The sequence below is a fragment of the Panthera tigris genome, chromosome B3, assembly GCF_018350195.1.
Source record: "Panthera tigris isolate Pti1 chromosome B3, P.tigris_Pti1_mat1.1, whole genome shotgun sequence".
In the NCBI taxonomy this organism is placed as follows: domain Eukaryota; kingdom Metazoa; phylum Chordata; class Mammalia; order Carnivora; family Felidae; genus Panthera; species Panthera tigris.
The window spans coordinates 100062664-100081486 of record NC_056665.1 but is presented as its reverse complement, the minus strand read 5'-3'; the positions used below and the strand labels follow the sequence as shown (position 1 = coordinate 100081486).

At 35.2% G+C, this 18823-nt stretch overlaps 1 protein-coding gene and 1 long non-coding RNA gene across 3 annotated transcripts in view; one reads left to right on the top strand and one right to left on the bottom strand.

Annotated features, from left to right (window-relative positions):
- The window catches only part of LOC122239606, a 37552-nt gene extending 34986 nt beyond the window's left edge, over positions 1–2566 (bottom strand). The window contains exon 1 of the long non-coding RNA XR_006218855.1: positions 2360–2566. This is a non-coding gene — a long non-coding RNA (uncharacterized LOC122239606). The remainder of the gene's footprint in view (positions 1–2359) is intronic.
- The window catches only part of FERMT2 (FERM domain containing kindlin 2), an 83982-nt gene that overhangs the window by 37423 nt on the left and 27736 nt on the right, over positions 1–18823 (top strand). For both annotated transcript variants that reach the window (XM_042989706.1, XM_042989707.1), the window contains exon 4: positions 15791–15925. In XM_042989706.1, coding sequence (XP_042845640.1) covers positions 15791–15925 — 135 coding nt within the window. The remainder of the gene's footprint in view (positions 1–15790; positions 15926–18823) is intronic.

Sequence of the window (18823 nt, the reverse complement as noted above, 5' to 3'; positions counted from 1 at the left end):
AATGGAACATCTCTCCGTTTATTTATTTCTTGATTTCTTTCATCACAGTTTTGTAGTTTTCCTCATTTAGATCTTATACATATTTTGTTTGATTTATACACAAGTACTTCTTTTTGTGTATGTTAATGTAAATAGTATCATGTTTTAGGGGCACCTGGGTGGCTCAGTTGCTTGAGCATCCGACTTTGGCTCAGGTCATGATCTCACGGTTCATGAGTTCAAGGCCTCACATTGGGTTCTGTGCTGACAGCTCAGAGCCTGGAGCCTGCTTTGGTTTCTGTGTCTCCCTCTCTCTCTCTGCCCCTCTGCTGCATGCTCTCTGTCTCTCTGTCTCTGTCTCAACAATGAGTAAATATTTAAAAAATTTTTAAAAATACTTAAGAAAATAGTATCATGTTTTATATTTCAAATTCCACTTGTTCATTGCTGGTATATAGGAAGGCAATTTACTTTTGTACCTTTACTATGTGTCCTGCAACCTTGCTATAATTATTTGAGGAGTTTTTGTTGATGCATTCAGATTTTCTATAGGAATGATGATCATACCTGTGAATAAAGACAGTCTTCTCTGTCCCAGTCTGTATACCTTTTATTCGCTGTTCTTACTGCATTAGCTAGTACTTCAAGTAAGATATTGAAAGGCGGTGGTAAGAGAGGATATCATTGCCTTGCTCTTGATCTTAGTGGGAAAACTTCCAACTTTATCACCATTAAGTGTGTCCTTAGCTAAAAGGTTTTTGTAGGTATTCTTTATCAGGTTGAGAAATGTGCCTCTATGCTCATTTACTGAGATTTTAATCATGAATGGGTATTAGACCTTGTCTTTTTTTTTTTTTTTTTTTTTTTTTTTTTTTTTTTTTACATCTTTTGGTATAATCATGTGATTTTTTTTTAAATTTAGTCTTTTGATGAGATGAATTATGTTGATTTTTGGATGTTGAACCACCCTTGTATGGTTGGCATAAATCCCACTGGGTCACAATGTATAATTCTTTTTATGCATTGTTGGAATCTACTTGCTAATATTTTGTTGAAGATTTTTGCATAGATATTAGCCTATTATAGTTTACTTATAATGCCTTTGGTTTTTGGTATTAGAGTAATGCTGGCCTCATAGAATGATTAATCCGTCTGCATACATGAAACTAGAGTCCCACAAAGAATGGGAGTTGGGGAAAGGGACACAAATTATTTGAAGAACTGATGGTTTAAACCATAACCCACCATAAATCCACAGATCTAAGAAATGCAATGATCCTAGAACAGAATAAACCTAAAGAAAACTATGCCAGGATACATCAGAATTAAATTGCCGAAAACCAGAATAAGGATAAATTCCTCAAAGGCTAACAGAGAAAACATACAGAAGAACAAATAAAAGAATAGTAACGGACTTCTCTGAAATTACATGAACCAGAAGACAATAGGAAGACATCTGAAAATTATTGCAGGAAAAAACCTAGGATTCTTTACCCAACTGCAAAATCTTTTTAAAATGAAGACAAAAATTGAGACTTCTGTAGACAAAAGGTGAAAGACATCACCAGCAGACCTGAACCATGAAAAGGTTATAGGAAGTTTTTCAGATAGAAGAAAAAGGATACCAAATGAAAAGTATTTTTATAAATTAGACTGTTCCTGCTTCTGTTAGTTTCTTTTTTCCCCTTTAATAGCTAGTAAGGGGTTGTATTTTCCTGCTTCTTTTATATTGAGTTAAAGTCAAAAAGGACTTACAGGGTTGGGGGGGTGGGGAATGGGTTAAATAGGTGATGGATATTAAGGAGGGCACTTGTGATGAGTACCAGGTATATATGTAACTGATGAATCACTAAATTCTGTTCCTGAAACTAATACTACACTTTATGTTAAACACTAATTTTAAAACGTGAAAAAGAAAAAATGGCTTATAAAATCACTTTTCTGCCCTCTTTCTCCCCAGCTCCTATTCACATTAGTGCCACTTTCTACTCATTTCTGACTTTTGGTTCCATAATTCTTTAATTTTTTAATTTTTTTAATGTTTATTTATTTTTGAGAGACAGACAGAATGTGAGTGGAGGAAGGGCAGAGAGAGAGGGAGACACAGAATCTGAATCTAGCTGCAGGCTCTGAGCTGTCAGCACATAGCCAGCCCAGCGTGGGACTCGATCTCACAGACCACAAGAGCATGATCTGAGCTGAAGTTGGATGCTTAACCTACTTAGCCACCCAGGTGCCCCTGATTCCATAATTCTAAATAATATACCATTATTTCTTGATTTTATCAGCTTTAGATATCTGTTCACTTCTTTTTGCTGAAATGTTTCTTTTCCCCCTTATCATAACTATTATAATTTTTGACTAAATAATTACTACTTACATTATTTCAACAAGGTGTATATTTTTACTTGGTGAACCAAAGTGTGTACTTTATCCTCTCATATGCCTTCTTGTTTATCATTTGCTTAGTTTTCAACCTGTATCAGTTGCTGATTCTTCTGTATTCTACATTCTCTATGATATCATCTACTCCTTCCTTCCTCCCCCCCCCCCCCCTTTTTTTCCCTAGACAAACTCTGAAGCCGCTCAGTACTCCTGCTCCAATCTGAAGTGGATGTTTTCTAGTCTCAAGTATGTAGTCATGGCTCCAGGACTTCCCTTTACCATCGTCCAGGCACAATGTCTTCTCCTCTCTCATATTTAATCCTTGCATTTTCCCCAGTATTGATTTGTTCACTTATTTTGGTGGACTGTATCATCTGCACAGTAAGAAAAAAGTGAATGGGATGTAAATTTTTGAGATGTTAACATTATTTTGTCCTTTGATAGAATTGTTGGTTTGAAAATTATTTTTCCTCAAAATTGGGAAGTGTTATTAAGTTGTGTGTTGGCTTTCAGTGTTGGTAGTAATAGTCCTGATGGTGTTCTTAATTTTTATTTTCATCCTTTTGTAAACTGTTTTTCCCCTTCTGGAAACTAATTTCAGGATCTGTTCTTTTCTCTGCCATGTTGAAATTTCATGGTAATATGCCCTAATTCTTCTTTTTTATTTTCTCTGTTCTCTCTGTTACTAGTAATTGATCAGGCATTGTTGTTGGATTGATTCTTTTACCTGACTTAACATGTCTTCTATTGGATTTTTTATTGTGACTATCAAATTAAAATTTCCAATGTTTTCTATTTTATCTGGATGTTTGTTACTCAGGTATTCATGAATACACTTAAGATTTGTGGATTTTATGTAAGTTAAACCTCAAAAAGAAAAAAAGAATTAAAACAAAAAGGACTCCTTCTCCCACTGTTAATACCCAAGATCTTTCTTTTCTTTTTTTTTTTTTTTTTTTTAAAGTTTTTGAGTATAGTTGACACAGTGTTAACTTCAGGTGTACAACATAGTGATTCATCACGTTTATACATGATGCTATTGTATCCCCTGCTGCTGTTCACATATTTTACCCATCCCTCCCAACCCCCTGCCCTCTGGCGACCATCAGTTTGTTCTCTGTATTTATTAGGTCTGATTCTGATTTTTGTTTGTTTATTGATTTGTTTTTTTTAGATTCCACATATGTGTGAAATCGTATGGTATTTGTACTTTCTCAGACCTATTTCACTTAGCATAATGTAGTTGCAAATGGATGATCTCATCCTTTTTATGGCTGCATAATATTCTGTTTGTGTGTGTGTACATAGATATATAATGTGGAATATATATGCATACACCACATCTTCCTTATCTGTTTATCTATCAGTGGATGTAGGTTGCTTCCGTATCTTGGCTATTGTAGGTAATGCTGCAGATAAACATAGGGGTGTATATATCTTCTAAAGTTAGTGTTTTCATTTTTCTTGGGTAAATACCTTGTAGTGGAATTATTGGATCATATGGTAGTTCTATTTTTTATTTTTTGAGGAAACTCCATACTGATTTCCACAGTGAGTATACTAATTTACATTCCCACCAACAGTGCATGAGGGTTCCTTGTTCTCCATATCCTTGCTAACACTTGTTGTTTGTCTTTTTTATTTTAGCCATTCTGACCAGGTGTTCTGTGATATCTCATTCTGGTTTTGATTTGTGTTTCCCTGGAGATTAGTGACATTGAGCATCTTTCCATGCATCTGTAGGCCATTTGTATGTCTTTGGAAAAGGTCTATTCAAATGGTTTTCTGCCCATTTTTTAATTGGATTGTTTTTTGGTGTTGAGTTATATGAGTTCTTTATATATTTTGGATGTTAACTCCTCATTGGATAAATCATTTGCAAATATCTTCTCCCTTTCGGTAGGTTGCCTTCTTGTTTTGTTGATGGTTTCTTTTGCTGTGGAAAGCTTTTTATTTTGGTGTAGTCTCATTTTTGCTTTTGTTTCTCTTGCTTCACGTTGCTGTGGTAATTGTCAGAGAATGCCTGCATTGTCTTCTAGGATTTTTATGGTTTCAGATCTCACGTTTAGGTCTTTAATTCATTTTGAGTTTATTTTTGTGTTAGAAAGTAGTCCAGTTTTATTATTTTTACATGTAGCTATCCAGTTTTCCCAGCACCATTTATTGAAGAGGCTGCCCCCCCCCCCTTTGGCTTCCTTTTTCACAGATTAATTGACCATATGAGCATGGGTTTATTTCTGGGTCCTCTATTCCATTGATCAGTGCATCTGTTTTTATGCCAGTACCATAGTGTGTTGATTACTACAGCTTTGTAGTGTATCTTGAAATCTGGAATTGTGATACCTTCAGCTTTGTTTTTCTTTCTCAAGATTGTTTTGGCCATTTAGGGTCTTCTGTTGTTACATACAAATTTTAGTACTATTTGTTCTATTTTTGTGAAAATGATGTTGGCATTTTGATAGAGGTTACATTGACTCTTTAGATTGTTTTGGGTAGTATGGACATTTTAGCAATATTAATTCTTCCAGTCTGTGAGCATGGAGTATCTTCCCATTTGTTTGTGTCATCTCCAGTTTCTTTCATCAGTACTGTATAGTTTTCAGAGTATAGGTCTTTCACCTCTTTGGTTAAGTTTATTCCTAGGTATTTTATTTTTTGTGGTGCAGTTATTAGGTAGAGTTGTTTTTTTAATTTCTCTTTCTGTTATTTCATTATTGAGATATATATAGAAACACTACTGATTTCTGGGTATTAATTTTGTATCCTACAGTTTTACTGATTACCTCTAGTAGTTATGTGTCAAAGTCATTATGATTTTCTGTGTATAGTATCATGCCATCTGCAAATAGTGACAGTTTAACCTCTTCTGTACCCAGTATGGATGCCTCTTATTTTTGATTGCTGTTTCTAGAACTTCTAGTACTCTGTTGAATAAAAGTGGTGAGAGTAGACATCCTTGTCTTGTTTCCGATCTTAGAGGAAAAGCTGTCAGTTTTTGCCACTGAGTATAATATTAGTTATAGGTTTTTCATAGATGGCCTTTATTATGTTGAGGTATGTTCTCTCTACACTCACTTTGTTGAGAGTTGTATCATGAATGGATGTTGAATTTTGTCAAATGCTTTTTCCACATCAGTTGAGATGATTATATGATTTTTATCCTTTGCTTTGTTGATGTGGTGTATCATGTTGATTGATTTGTGAATATTGAACCATCCTTGCATCCCCATAATAAATCCCACTTGATCATGGGGAATGATCCTTTTAATGTATTGTTGAAAGTAGTTTTTGTTGAGGAGTTTTGCATCTGTTCATCAGTGATAGTGGTCTGGAGTTTTCTTTTTTTTGTGGTGTCTTTGTTTTTGGTATCTGTGTAATGTGGCTTCATAGAACATATTTGGAACCCTTCTCTCTTTCTATTTTTGGAATACTCTGAGTAGAATAGGTATTAACTCTTTTTTAAATATTTCATAGAATTCATTCACAAATCCATCTGGTCCTGACTTTTATTTTTTGGTAGGTTTTTGGTAGGTTTTATTTTTTGTTACTGGTAGTCTGTTCAGATTTTCTGTTTCTTCCTGATTCAGTTTTAGAAGATAGTATTTTCCTGGGAATTATCTATTTCTTCTAGGTTGTTTGTTGGCCTATAATTTTAGTATTCTCTCATAATTCTTTGCATTTCTACTGTATTGGTTGTTACCTCTCCTCTTTTATTTCTGCTTTTATTTGGGTCCTTTCTCTTTCTTGATGAGTCTAAGGGTTTATCAATTTTGTTTATCTTTTCAGAGAACCACCTCTTTGTTTCATTGATTTTTGTTTTGTTTTCTTTTGTTTTAGGCTCTATGTCATTTATATCTGCTCTCATTTTTATTTCCTTCCTTCTACTCACCTTGTGCTTTGTTCTTCTTTTTCTAGTTCCTTTATCTGTAAGATTAGATTGTTTGACTTTTTTTATTTCTTGAGGTATATATTAGTATATATTTCCCTCTTTGAACTGCTTTCACTGCATCTCCTAAGATCTTTCTTAATCTTTAGCTGTTCTTTATAACATCCTATTCATCTGTCATAGATGTCATTGTCTTACTAAGAACTGTATTTAAGAAGGTTTTGTTTTTTTTTTCTATTTTCTGCATTATCTCTGGTTTCACAAGTTGTTTTTCTTTTCATTAGGTCTTTTTCATGTTAGAAGCTCTGTGAGTTCATTCCATTGCTGCCATAACAAATTTTACCATAACCTTAGCAGCTTAAAACAACACAAATTTATTAGCTCATGGTTCCCATAGGTTAAGAGTCTGGGCACAGTGTGGCTCAGCTGGCTCTTCTAGTTAGTCTTATAAAGCTGAAAGTAAGGTGTTAGCAGGGCTGTGTTCCTTCCTGAAGTCTCTGAGAAAGAATTCTTCATGGTGGAATTTGGTTCCATGTGACTGTAGAGACCAGGGTTTCCCCTAGTTGTCTGTGAGAGGTCATTCTCAGCTTCTAGAGTCCTCCCAAATTCCTTAACAACAGGTGGCTTCCTTCCTCCATTTTCAGAGCCAGCAATAGCAAGTCTAGTCCTTACTCTTCACATCTGTCTGGCCCTCCCTTCTGTCTCCTCTTTCCTGTGCTTCACTCTACTGCCTTCCTCTTCTGTTTGGCTGGCCTCGTATGATTACATTGGACTCACAGAAAGAATCAAGATAATCTCCCTTAAATCAGATGATTAGTAGTCTTAATTCCTTTTGCAGTCTCTTCTCAGTAGTCTCTAGATTAGTGTATGATTGTGTATAAGCAGGGACAGAAATTTTAAGGAGTTATCTCTAGAATTGTAACCCTCCACAGACTCCTTTATCAAATGTCTATCAATCATTGATTGTCCATTCATATACTTAATAATGGGGCACTACAAATACCAATAGGTTTAGCTTGTCACCCCTCTGTAGGATATTTAGCTACCGAGTAAGCTTTATCAAATGTCACTATCTAGAAGATTTTTCCCTAGGGCTGTTTAGATTCTCTTCTAAGAAATCCTAAAGGGCATGTATCTAGGAGGTAAGTTTAATCCATTATGGGACCGGATTCATTTTTCATGTCTGTTTTCAGTGCTTGATATTTGGTACTGTGAGTCAGCGTATTTCCCATTGGTATCTCCTTTTGCAAACCCCTTAATTTTATTTTTCTTCACTTTGTTACATCATTGACTACTCTCCCAATCTGGCTTATGTCTCCCCAAGTTTTTCTGACTTTTTTATGTGCTGTTTTCTCCCATTCTTTTGTCCTTATAAGTACATATTTTATATGTGTGTGTGTATATGTGTGTGTATATATATATATATATATATATTTTTTTTTTTTTTTTTTTTTTTTTTGGTATGATTTTGGAGAGGAGTGAGAATTAATGCACCAGCTCAATACAGATGTGTAACAAGAAAGTCTCAAGACAAAATATCTCCTAGTCCTCCAGGTATATTTTAGTTAAGTATAAACTTTAATTAGTTATGCTCTTCACCTGGCCCACTTTTACATGTGATTCAGATTTCAAAATTCACCAGTTTAGTCTTTCTTGATACAAGACACAGTAAGTAAATCAGTCCTAAATTCCTGTATAAATGAAATCATTAGTATCTTATGTGGAGGGTGTAGGTTTACTTTGCTTTTTCATTATAACGAAATGAAAAAACCACCTTCACGTATAGCCAGTGGCTACCCTGTTTTAATGTTTTTTGAGATATAATTGACATATAACATTAGTTTCAGATATATAAAATAATGATATTTGAATACATTGTAAAATGATCACCTCAGTAAGTCTAGTTAACATCCATCACTAGAGTTTTTATAAAACAAGCTGCTGGAAGCCCTGAGTCACTGAGAGTGTATGGGGTATGACCAAAGCATGTATTATGAGTATTATTTTTAACTTCACAAGCAATTGTCCTGGACACATATGGTTATGATTTTCTTATATGCTTATGACCTTTTTATATGCTTATGACTGAGCAGAAAGCTAGTTACACTTAATAGGATTCATTCTTCTAATAACATTAATAGCTGGTTTGTGAACTGGACAGGAAATGACCTAGGAACAAAAATCTCAAAGGATGACTCATGTAGTATAGTGATTCTCAAGCAGAAGGGACATGCCAGAAACATTTGGGATGCCTTTTCAAATTAAACATGCTTGCATTCCCCTCTTCCACTAAACCTGACTATGGTGAATTTTGACAGCAGCATGTCCTATCTCTCAGGTGTGACTCATTGTATGTTCTTCTAGACTTTTCTAGATTTTTCACCCTGTACCAGCACATGATTTACTTTGAGGGAACCAATGGGTGGAGAGATAGATTACCATCACCACCCTGCCCCCACTTGATACTGAAGTAGTGTAGTCAACTGATTATTTAGAAGCTTGGGATTGTCTAATGTCTTTGTTTTCTCCCACCATGTCAGTGATGGCATTTAGAGCTGAGGGTATACTGAGAACTGAAAATGCAACTCATAAGTGATTTGGTCCCTTAGCATGTTAAATCTTGTTTCTTTTAAAAGTACTCTAGAAAATGGTGATTCAGTTCTGTTAGTAAGATAACTATGGCTCAAAAGATACACTTGAAATATCTTAAGAATTTCTGAATCTACATAATCATAGCAATTAGTGCTAATCCATTAAACTTCAAAAACAGCATTGGAAGATAAGTTGATAAACTTTATACCTTGAATATACAAGAATGAAGAGAATCTGATTTTTAACTGGGTAACTTTAGCTAAACAATATGCTGCAATATTTCTAACTTTAAAAAGAAATCAGCTATGCCTGGAAGCTTCTAAGAAAGTGGCAAGAGTTTGGGGCACCTAGGTGGTTCAGTTAGTTAAGCATCCGACTCTTAGATTTTGGCTCAAGTCATGTTCTCACGGCTCCTGAGTTTGAGCCCCACCCATGGCCCCAGTTGACAACATGGAGCCTGCCTGGGATTTTCTCCCTCTCTCTGTTTCTCCCCTGCTTGTACTCACTCTCTCCCTCTCTAGATAAAGAGAACTTAAGGAACAAGCATTTATTTTTAACATGGTTTCTGCTGCTTAGTACTTAAAATGTACTTCCCCCAAATTTAGTAATAATTAAAGAACAGTTGTGTTCACCTATTCTCTGGTAACATGTCTGTTCAGGACAGTTTTTCTGGTAATTCTGTTTTTGTATTTCAGAAAAACATTCCCCAGAAAATAGCCTGTTAATACAGAATAAAACAAAAACATGACTTGGACCAGAGTGTTCCTAAGAGTAAAATTCAAATAACCAACAGAGTAACCAAAAAACCATATAGTTACTAAAAGATTTTTTTGGACTTATTTTTTAAACATGGGATACGGTATATATAAAATACATCTTTCAAAAAAAAAGAAAGTCCAGTGTGGTTTGCAGTGATTGTTACCATGCAGTTTACATACAGATTCACTTTGATTTGAAGACTCCTAATAGAAACGTGAGCAAAGGAAATATAAATGGCTAAAAACTCTTGATGTTCAACATGACTAGTAAATAAATAAATGTCAATTAAAACAAGGAAATACACTGTTTTTCCAGTTTGCATATAAACTGGAATGCCCAATTTATTTATTTATTTATTTATTTATTTATTTATTTATTTTTAATTTTTTTTTTTTAACATTTATTTTTGAGACAGAGAGAGACAGAGCATGAACAGGGGAGGGGCAGAGAGAGAGGGAGACACAGAATCTGAAACAGGCTCCAGGCTCTGAGCGGTCAGCACAGAGCCCGACGCGGGGCTAGAACTCACAGACCGCGAGATCATGACCTGAGCCGAAGTCGGACGCTTAACCGACCGAGCCACCCAGGCGCCCCTGGAATGCCCAGTTTAAAATAACTCATATGCCCATCTTGTTCCACTTTTGCCTTAAAATTATTATAACCTTTGATCTGGTAATTCCACTCTAGTGAATTCTTGAAGTAATAAAATGTGGAAAAATATGTACACAGATATTTGTAAAGTCATTATTTATCATGGGTTCAGTATTAGAAGAATCATTAAATTATACTGCATTTACACAGTGGAATTTTATACATCTATTAAAATAATCACTTATATACATAGTCATACTCCATTTTTCAAGAATAGGTTTTAAGTGACTCAACCACTTTTATAATTTTCAAATTTCTACCATAATTGTATATTTTTTAATAGAGAAAATTAGAGAAAAACATTAATACCTAATAGGAAGTACTTGTTATGTGCCAGGCCCCGTATCAATCATTTAATTTTCACAACCACCTCCTGAGGTACTGTTATTTCACAGGTGAGAAAACTCAGACAGTAGCAGGCTGAGTAGCTTGTCCACAGTCACAGTTAGTAAGTAGTAGAACTGAGATCAGGATTCGGTTAGCTGGGCTGTGCGCTTGTGCCTCAGATTGTGTCTCACCAGCTCTACACCCGTCTGCCCCGTTCCTAGTTTCGGGTCCCCTACGAACAAAAAGTTTCCTGACTTTGTAATACTGGATTGAATCTAATGGATATTGTGAGCTCCTGAAGTTACAAACTGCCACGTATAAAACTCTGATCCAGTAACTTAGCAGTCTGTAACATCACAGGTTATGCGGTCCTTTTGTATTTTGTCGTCTGTTCTACTCAGACCCTGACATACAGTGAGCATAGTGCTGCCAGATACATAGACTGGTCCTCCTCCTTTCTGCTCCATTTTTCATTTTCGTTTGTTCTTGGCTCTCCTCTTTACACTCTTTATTTTTTAATTAATCTAATTTTGGTATAATTGGTGTACAATAAACTGTACCCGCTTAAAGTATACAATTTGAGGACACCATAGTCAGGATAGAGAATATTTGCATTAGCTCTCAAACTTTAGTCAAACAACCATTTATTTGCTCCGTCACTACAGATTTGTTGTCATTTTTTGCAATTTTATGTATGGAATTATGTAGGATATATGCTTTTCTAGTTGGCTTCTTCCACTTAGTGTAATGATTTTGAGATACATTCATGTTATTGTAGGTATCAGTTTTCCCTTTTTACTCACGAGTTGTGCTCCAAAGTGTGAGTAGTATTCCACTGATCTGAAAATACCACATTTTGTTTATCAATTTGGGTTATTTCCAGTTTTGGCTTTTATGAGTAAAGCTGTTAACATATGTGCTTTTAATTTCTTCAGTTAGTAACTCGAAGTGGAATGGTTGAGTTGTGTGTTTAACTTTATAAGAAACTGCCAAACAGTTTTCAGAAATGTTTCCCATTCCCTCCATCTGAGTATGAGAGTTTCAGTTCCTTCCCCACATCTTCACCAACACTGGGTATTATCAATCTTATTAATGTTGGCTACTCTGTGGGTACATAATGTCTCACAGTTTTGACTTGCATTTCACTGACCGATAATGTTGAGTATTTCTGTGCTTCTTGACCATTATATATTCTTTGGTGAAGTGCTCATCCGAATCTTTGGCCCATTAGTCTGCTTATTATTGAGCTGTATAAATTTTAAATACAACTCCTTTGTCAAATATATGTAATATGTTTTGTGAATATTTTCTCTCAACATACAGCTTGCCTTTTTTTAACAGTATTCTTCAAAGAGCAGATTTTTTAATGTTTTTATTTTATTTTTGAGAGAGAGACAGAGTGTGATCAGGGGAGGAACAGAGAGAGAGGGAGACAGAATCTGAAGCAGGCCCCAGGCTCTGAGCTGTCAGCGCAGAGCCTGAGGCGCGAATTCACAGACTACAAGATCATGACCTGAGCCGAAGTCGGACACTCAAACGACTGAGCCACCCAGGCACCCCTATTTGTTTTTTAATAAAGGACAATTTCTTGTGGAATGTGTGTGTTCTATGTAAGAAATCTTTGTCTACTTTTTTAAAGTTTATGATCCATTTAATGTATGAATCTCTCATTCAGCACTGTTTATTGAAAAAAGATTTTCCTTTCCTCTTGAATTGCCATGGCACCTTTGTCCAACATAATTGACTACTTATATGTGGGTCTGCTTCTGGTTCCTCTTCATATATACATGTTATCATGTAGCTAATAATTGCACTGTCTTAACTGCAGTAGCTATATGATATTGGGTAGTGTAAGTTCTCCAACTTTAGTCTTTTAAAAATTGCTCGGACTATCCTAGGATTGTTTTCATATCCATACGAATTTTACAATCAACTTGTCATCTTGTATAAAAGATCAAGTTGGAATTTTGGCAAAGATTCCATTGAATCTTTAGCTCAATTTAGGTAAAACTGACTTCTTAACAATTCTTGCAACAATTTATGGACAGGGTATGTAACATAATATTCTATATCTATTTATATGGGCTGTTAATTCTTTTGTTACTGTCATTTAGCCATTTTTTTCTCTTACCAGATTCTTCACATGAAAATGAGTAAGATAAACACAGAAATTTATAGCCATTTGATACAAGGCAGAAAAGTTTGAATCGATTAAAACTTTCAGATTTGGTAATGATACGAAAGTACTTAAATTTACTTCATGTGTCATGTGTAACTTACAACATACAGAATGAATGATGGCTACCATGTAATAGAAAGGTTTTTTTTTATTGAAGTATAGTTGACATAAAATATTGTATTTGTATCAAGTATGCAACATACTGAATCAACACATGTATACACTGCAAAATGATCACCACAGGGCACTTACTATCTGTCACCATACAAAATTAATATAATATTATGGACTATATTCCCCATGCTGCATATTATGTCCCCATGACTTACTTATTTTATAACTGGAAGTTTTTACTTCTTGATCCTCCTTCACCCATTGCACCCCCCTAACTCCCCTCTCTGCTGGCAAACACCAGTTTGTTTTCTGTATCACTGCATCTTGGTTTTGTTTTGTTTTGTTTTTTACATTCCACAGACAAGTAAAATTGTGGTATTTGTCTTTCTATGACTTAATTGCACTTAGCATAATATCCTCTAGGTCCATCCATGTTGTTGCAAATGGCAAGATTTCATTCTTTTTTTGTGGTTGAGTAATATTCCAGAGTGTGGGGTGTGTGTGTGTGTGTGTGTGTGTGTGTGTGTGTGTGTGTGTGTTTATACACACACCACATCTTCTTTATCCATTTATCTATCAGTGGACATTTAGCTTGCTTCCATATCTTGGCTATGGTAAATAATGCTGCAGTGAACAGCTACCTTTTTGAATTAGTGTTTTCATTATCCTTGGATAGATACCCAGTAGTGGAACTGCCAGATCATTTCATAGTTCTAAGTTTTTAAGGGACCTCTGTACTGTTTTCCATAGTGGCTGCACCAGTTTGCATTCCTAAACAGTGCATAAGGTTTCCCTTTTCTCCCTATTCTCTCCAACACGTATTATTTCTTGTCTTTTTGATAATAACCATTCTGACAGGTGTAAGGTGATATCTCATTGTGGTTTAGAGTTGCATTTCCCTGATGATTAGTGGTGTTGAGCATCTTTTCATGTGCCTTTTGGCCATCTGTGTATCTTTGGGAAGCTGTCTGTTCAGATCCTCTAATTGGATTTTTTTTGTTACTGAGTTGTATGAGTTATTTACTTATTTTGGATATTAACCCCTTATTGGACATATGATGTACAAATATCTTCTCCTATTCAGTAGTTGCCTTCTGGTTCTATTGGTTTCCTTTGCTGTGCAGAAGCTTTTTAGTTTGATGCAGTCTCATTTGTTTATTTGTCCTTCTGTTTTTCTTGCCTTTGGTGTCAGGTCCAAAAAAATATTTCTAAGACTGATGCCAAAGAGCTTATTACCATATATTTTCTTCTAGGAATTTTATGGTTTTAGTTCTTACATTCAAGTCTTCAAGCACTTTTAAGTTAATTTTCATATATGATCCAGTTTCATTCTTTTCAAGATAGCTGACCAGTTTTCCCAGCATCATTTATTGAGGAGACTATTCTTTCCCATTGTATATTATTAGTTCCTTTGTCATAAATTAATTGACCGTATATATGTGTGTGTGTGTGTGTGTGTGTGTGCGCGCGCGCGCGCGTGTGTGTAGTTCTGGGCTCTTTATTTTGTTCCATTGATTTATATATCTGTTTTTGTGCTAACACTATACTGTTTTGATTACTACAGCTTTGTGGTACAGTTTTTGAGACCACATGTGCATGAGTCGGGGAGGGGCTGGGGAGAGAGAGAAAGAAAAAGGGAGGGAGGGAGAATCCCAAGCAGGCTCCATGCTCAGTGTGGAGCCCAGCGTCAGGCTCCCGTCTCACAACCATGAAGTCATGACCTGATCTGAAATCAAGCGTTGGATGCTTAACCAATTGAGCCATCCAGGTACTCCTGTAGTATAGTTTAAAATCGAGCAGCATGCACCTGCAGGTTTGTTTTTCTTTCTATCGATTGTTTTGGCTGTTCAAGGTCTTCTTTGGTTCCATACAGATTTTGGAATTATTTGTTCTAGTTCTGTGAAAAGTATCATTAGACTTTCTATAGGGATTGCATTAAACCTGCAGATTGCTTTGAGTAATATAGCCATTTTAATAATACCTATTCTTCCGATCCACAAACACAATATCTTTCCATTTGTTTGTGTCTTTATTTTTTTCATCAACTCCTCGTTTTCAGTGTACAGGTCTTTCACTTTCTTGGTATAGTTTATTCCATAGTATTTTACTTAAATGGGATTGGTTTTCTTGATGTCTCTTTCTCAGTTTGTTATTTATGTATAAAAACACAATAGGCTTTTATACCCTGAAACTTCACTCAGTTTTATTAGCTCCAACAGGTTTTTTTTTTTTTATTATTAATGTTTGTTTATTTTTGAAGAAGAGAGAGAGTGTGAGCAGGGGAGGGGCAGAGAGAGAGGGAAACACAGAATCCAAAGCAGGCTCCAGGCTCTGAGCTGTCAGCACAGAGCCCAACACGGGGCTCGAACTCAAACCGTGAGATCATGACCTGAGCTGAAGTTGGATGCTTAACTGACTGAGCCACCCAGGCACCCCAGTTCCAACAGCTTTTTGATGGAGTAGTTAAGGCTTTCTATATATACTAACATGTCATCTGCAAATAGTGACAATTTTACTTCTTTCCAATTGGTATGTTTTTATTTCTTTTTCTTGCCTAATTGCTATGGCTAGGATATAAATTTTAATTTTTTATGGTTCTAAAATGTTTAAAAAATAAATATGTAAGTAAGAGTTCTAATATTTTCTTTCTGTACTCTAGCAGATTGTTTTCTCTCCAATTCAAGGTTACTATTTTATTACATAGCTATGAATTGAATGCTTTGGTAGATTATTTTTAGAAGTGCCACACTTTAGTGTTTTGCGTGGCAGTAATGTCTGGCCCAACACAAACACATATGTACACAGAAGCAAATTATGAATTCTTACATTGGAATGGATTAATAGATGAATTTATCAGATATAAAGTGTTTAAATTTTACACTATGCTAGTAAAATAATCTTTTTTCTTATTTTAACAGATATCAGACACCCTGAAGAACTTTCTCTCTTGAAAAAACCCAGAGATCCAACAAAGAAAAAAAAGAAAAAGCTAGATGACCAGTCTGAAGATGAGGCACTTGAATTAGAGGGGCCTCTTATCACTCCTGGATCAGGTGAGACTTTGACTAAGCAAAGGCTCAGTGTGAGAACCATAGATGTGTCTGTATACTTATGTCTTTCTGACAAATGGATTACAAAGGTCAGGAGAGTAGTCAAGTTTAAAAAACTCACCTTCAGCATTTTTTTCTCTCAATCATGAAATCACCACCAGGGAGGGTCTATCATGTGTAGATCATGTCAGGTGTTAGTAGTTGCATCAATAAAAAGGAAGGCTGGTTCTCTGCTCAGGAATAGTCAAAAAGGGGCAGTGCCTTAAGTGGGCTCAGTTCTTTGCACTGCAGAAACCAGCAGTTTTGTAGTATTTAGCTCTTTTTTTCCTGTATTCTTTGAAAACCACGATTACTTAGTTAAGATATTACTTTTGCCAGGTTACTTAAAACTTCTGTGCTTTGCATATGCTGATCCCTTTGCCTTTCCACCTTTTTCCTTTATTAAGGTTTTGCTCCTTTAAGAAGTTTTCACAAATTTCCTTCCATTACCTCCCCAACCTCAGTTAGGCATCCTTCTATCTTAAGTCACTGGACTTTTCTGTGTTTGGTATTGCATTGGTATTGCATGGTATTGCAAAAAAAAAAAAAAAAAAAATTGCATATTTTTACCTAGTAATTGTGAGTTCCTTGCATGATGGAACTGTCTCTCACGTTTTTGTTACCAGAACCTAACTCAGTTATGTGGCATCTAGCAGGAGCATAGGCAGTGTCTTTTGGGTAGCTAGATGACCAATTAAATTACATGGTTCTTCAGTTCTGGGCATATGCAGAGACTGGACATTATAGTTACCATAATGAACTGAATTAGTTAAATCAGTTTATTCTTGGTTTTTAAAAATTCTGGGGTGATAACAGTAATGAAAACAAACAATTTAGTGCTTAGTGTATGCCCATTTTATACATTATGCTCATGGAAATTTACTTTAGCATATTTTATTTGAGGAAACTCAATTCTCACTACAGCTCATTGCAGATTATATTATTACTCATTTTAAGGTTGAAGAAATGGCACAATAAGGTTAGGAATGTCTAAGGTTATGTAACTTGTAACTTTTATGTCTTTATACATGTACTGATTGGCACTTAGGAGATACCAAAAAATAAGACCGTTCTTATAAGTTTATAGGCTAATTGAAAAACATGGTTACTGTACTTTAGGAGGTAATATATAAATGTTGTAGCAAATAGTGTTATAGGAATTCGGAAGGCAAAACAATTCCAAATAGGGTATATTTAGTTATAGGTTGGGAAACTGAGTTTGTGACTTCAGCTTTTAAAAAGTTCCACTGACTAGGATTTTGATGGTGAGAAACAGCAATCCAAGCAGAATGATATTGACAAGGAACACTTTGGCAAAAGAATAGTACACGATGTGAATAATCCAGCTGAGCCAATTCATGGGGAAAGACCTCCAAGGAACTTCAGGATCACACTGGAGGGTATTTAATGTCAGGCTGAGGAATTTAGACAGTGTATTATAGAGTCATGTTACAAAATAAATAATTCTAGAGTATCAAATTTATATCCAGTCATATGTGGAGGAGGGAATGAAGGGAATAGAGTTGTGACTAGTGGCAAGAAGCCTACAAATTGAGGAGGTAGTGTGTCTTTCATTAGAGTAAGGTTAATTCTAAAATTTGATTTATGCATGGTGATTTATATTGCTGAAGGCATCTGATAGTAGACATCATCCCTGCTTTCAGTTTATAGTGAATGTAAGTGGGACTAGGTAATGTGGGTTCATTTTTGTTTGTTTTGTCTTGTTTGAGGTGTTACATACAGTAAACTGGAGAGATTTTAAATTACAGATGAATATTTACAGATGTATACTCCATCTAGTTTGTATGCTTTTTTGATTTGTCAGCACCTTAGTTGATTATTGGACCAAATACTGAAAAATATGGTCACTTGCATACTGTGTCTATAATAAATAGCAACAGGTCGATGTATCTCAATACATGACATCTTCAGGATGTCAGACACTATGCTTCACAAGAATTTCTCTACGGCAGGTATGGTAAGGATTAGATAGACTCTTCAGGCTCGGTTTAATACTGCATACTTTTTGAATTATGAGCATCTCAGTGTGAGCATGGTCAATAATTATATATATACTCGATAAATGATAACTGTTATTTAATACATGCTTTATCTTTCATTTGATCCTCAAAGATCCCTGTGATTTTGGTGGTATTATCCTCATTTTACTTAAAAGGAAAGAACCCGACAAGAGTTACATGATTTGCCCAAGTTTATAATAAGAGGCAGAGCTAGAATTCAAATCCAGACTTGCTGGCTCCCAACATTCATGTTTCTAAGCATTACATAATATCATCTCTCCACTTACAATATTTGAAATAAATATTGTGAATAGTAATAGGAATGTTTGGTAAAATATTAACACGTAAATTATACTTCAGCAAGGCTAAGTTTTTAAAAAAAAAATAATGTTCCAAGATTTAAGTATCATGAGTGAATTGATTCTCAGACTTTAGTCAGATTCTTACACAGAATTATAAAATTTTATGAGTTTTTAAATGCCTTGCTCATACAGCTATGCTCAGATGGCATGTTCTTGAGTGCTTCACCACTTCCTAGCCGTAAGAAGGAAAATAGCAGATCTCTAATTTCCTATGAGGGAGGGAACACACTGAGCTAGCCTGATCCCGGGTCTGGGGAAGAGTTTTTCCAAGTAAGAATTAACTTTACAGTGTAGTACTGACTTAACAGATTACTAATTTAAGATTTACTATGTAAATAGAAATAGAAAATTATCTCATTAGAAACTTTTCTTAAAAATTTTAAAGGCAGCTTAGAGAAAGGAAAATTCTGGGTCCTAAAATATACAGAAATTAATCAATACTTCACTTGTTTGGCACTGTTAGGAAAATCACTTAAGCA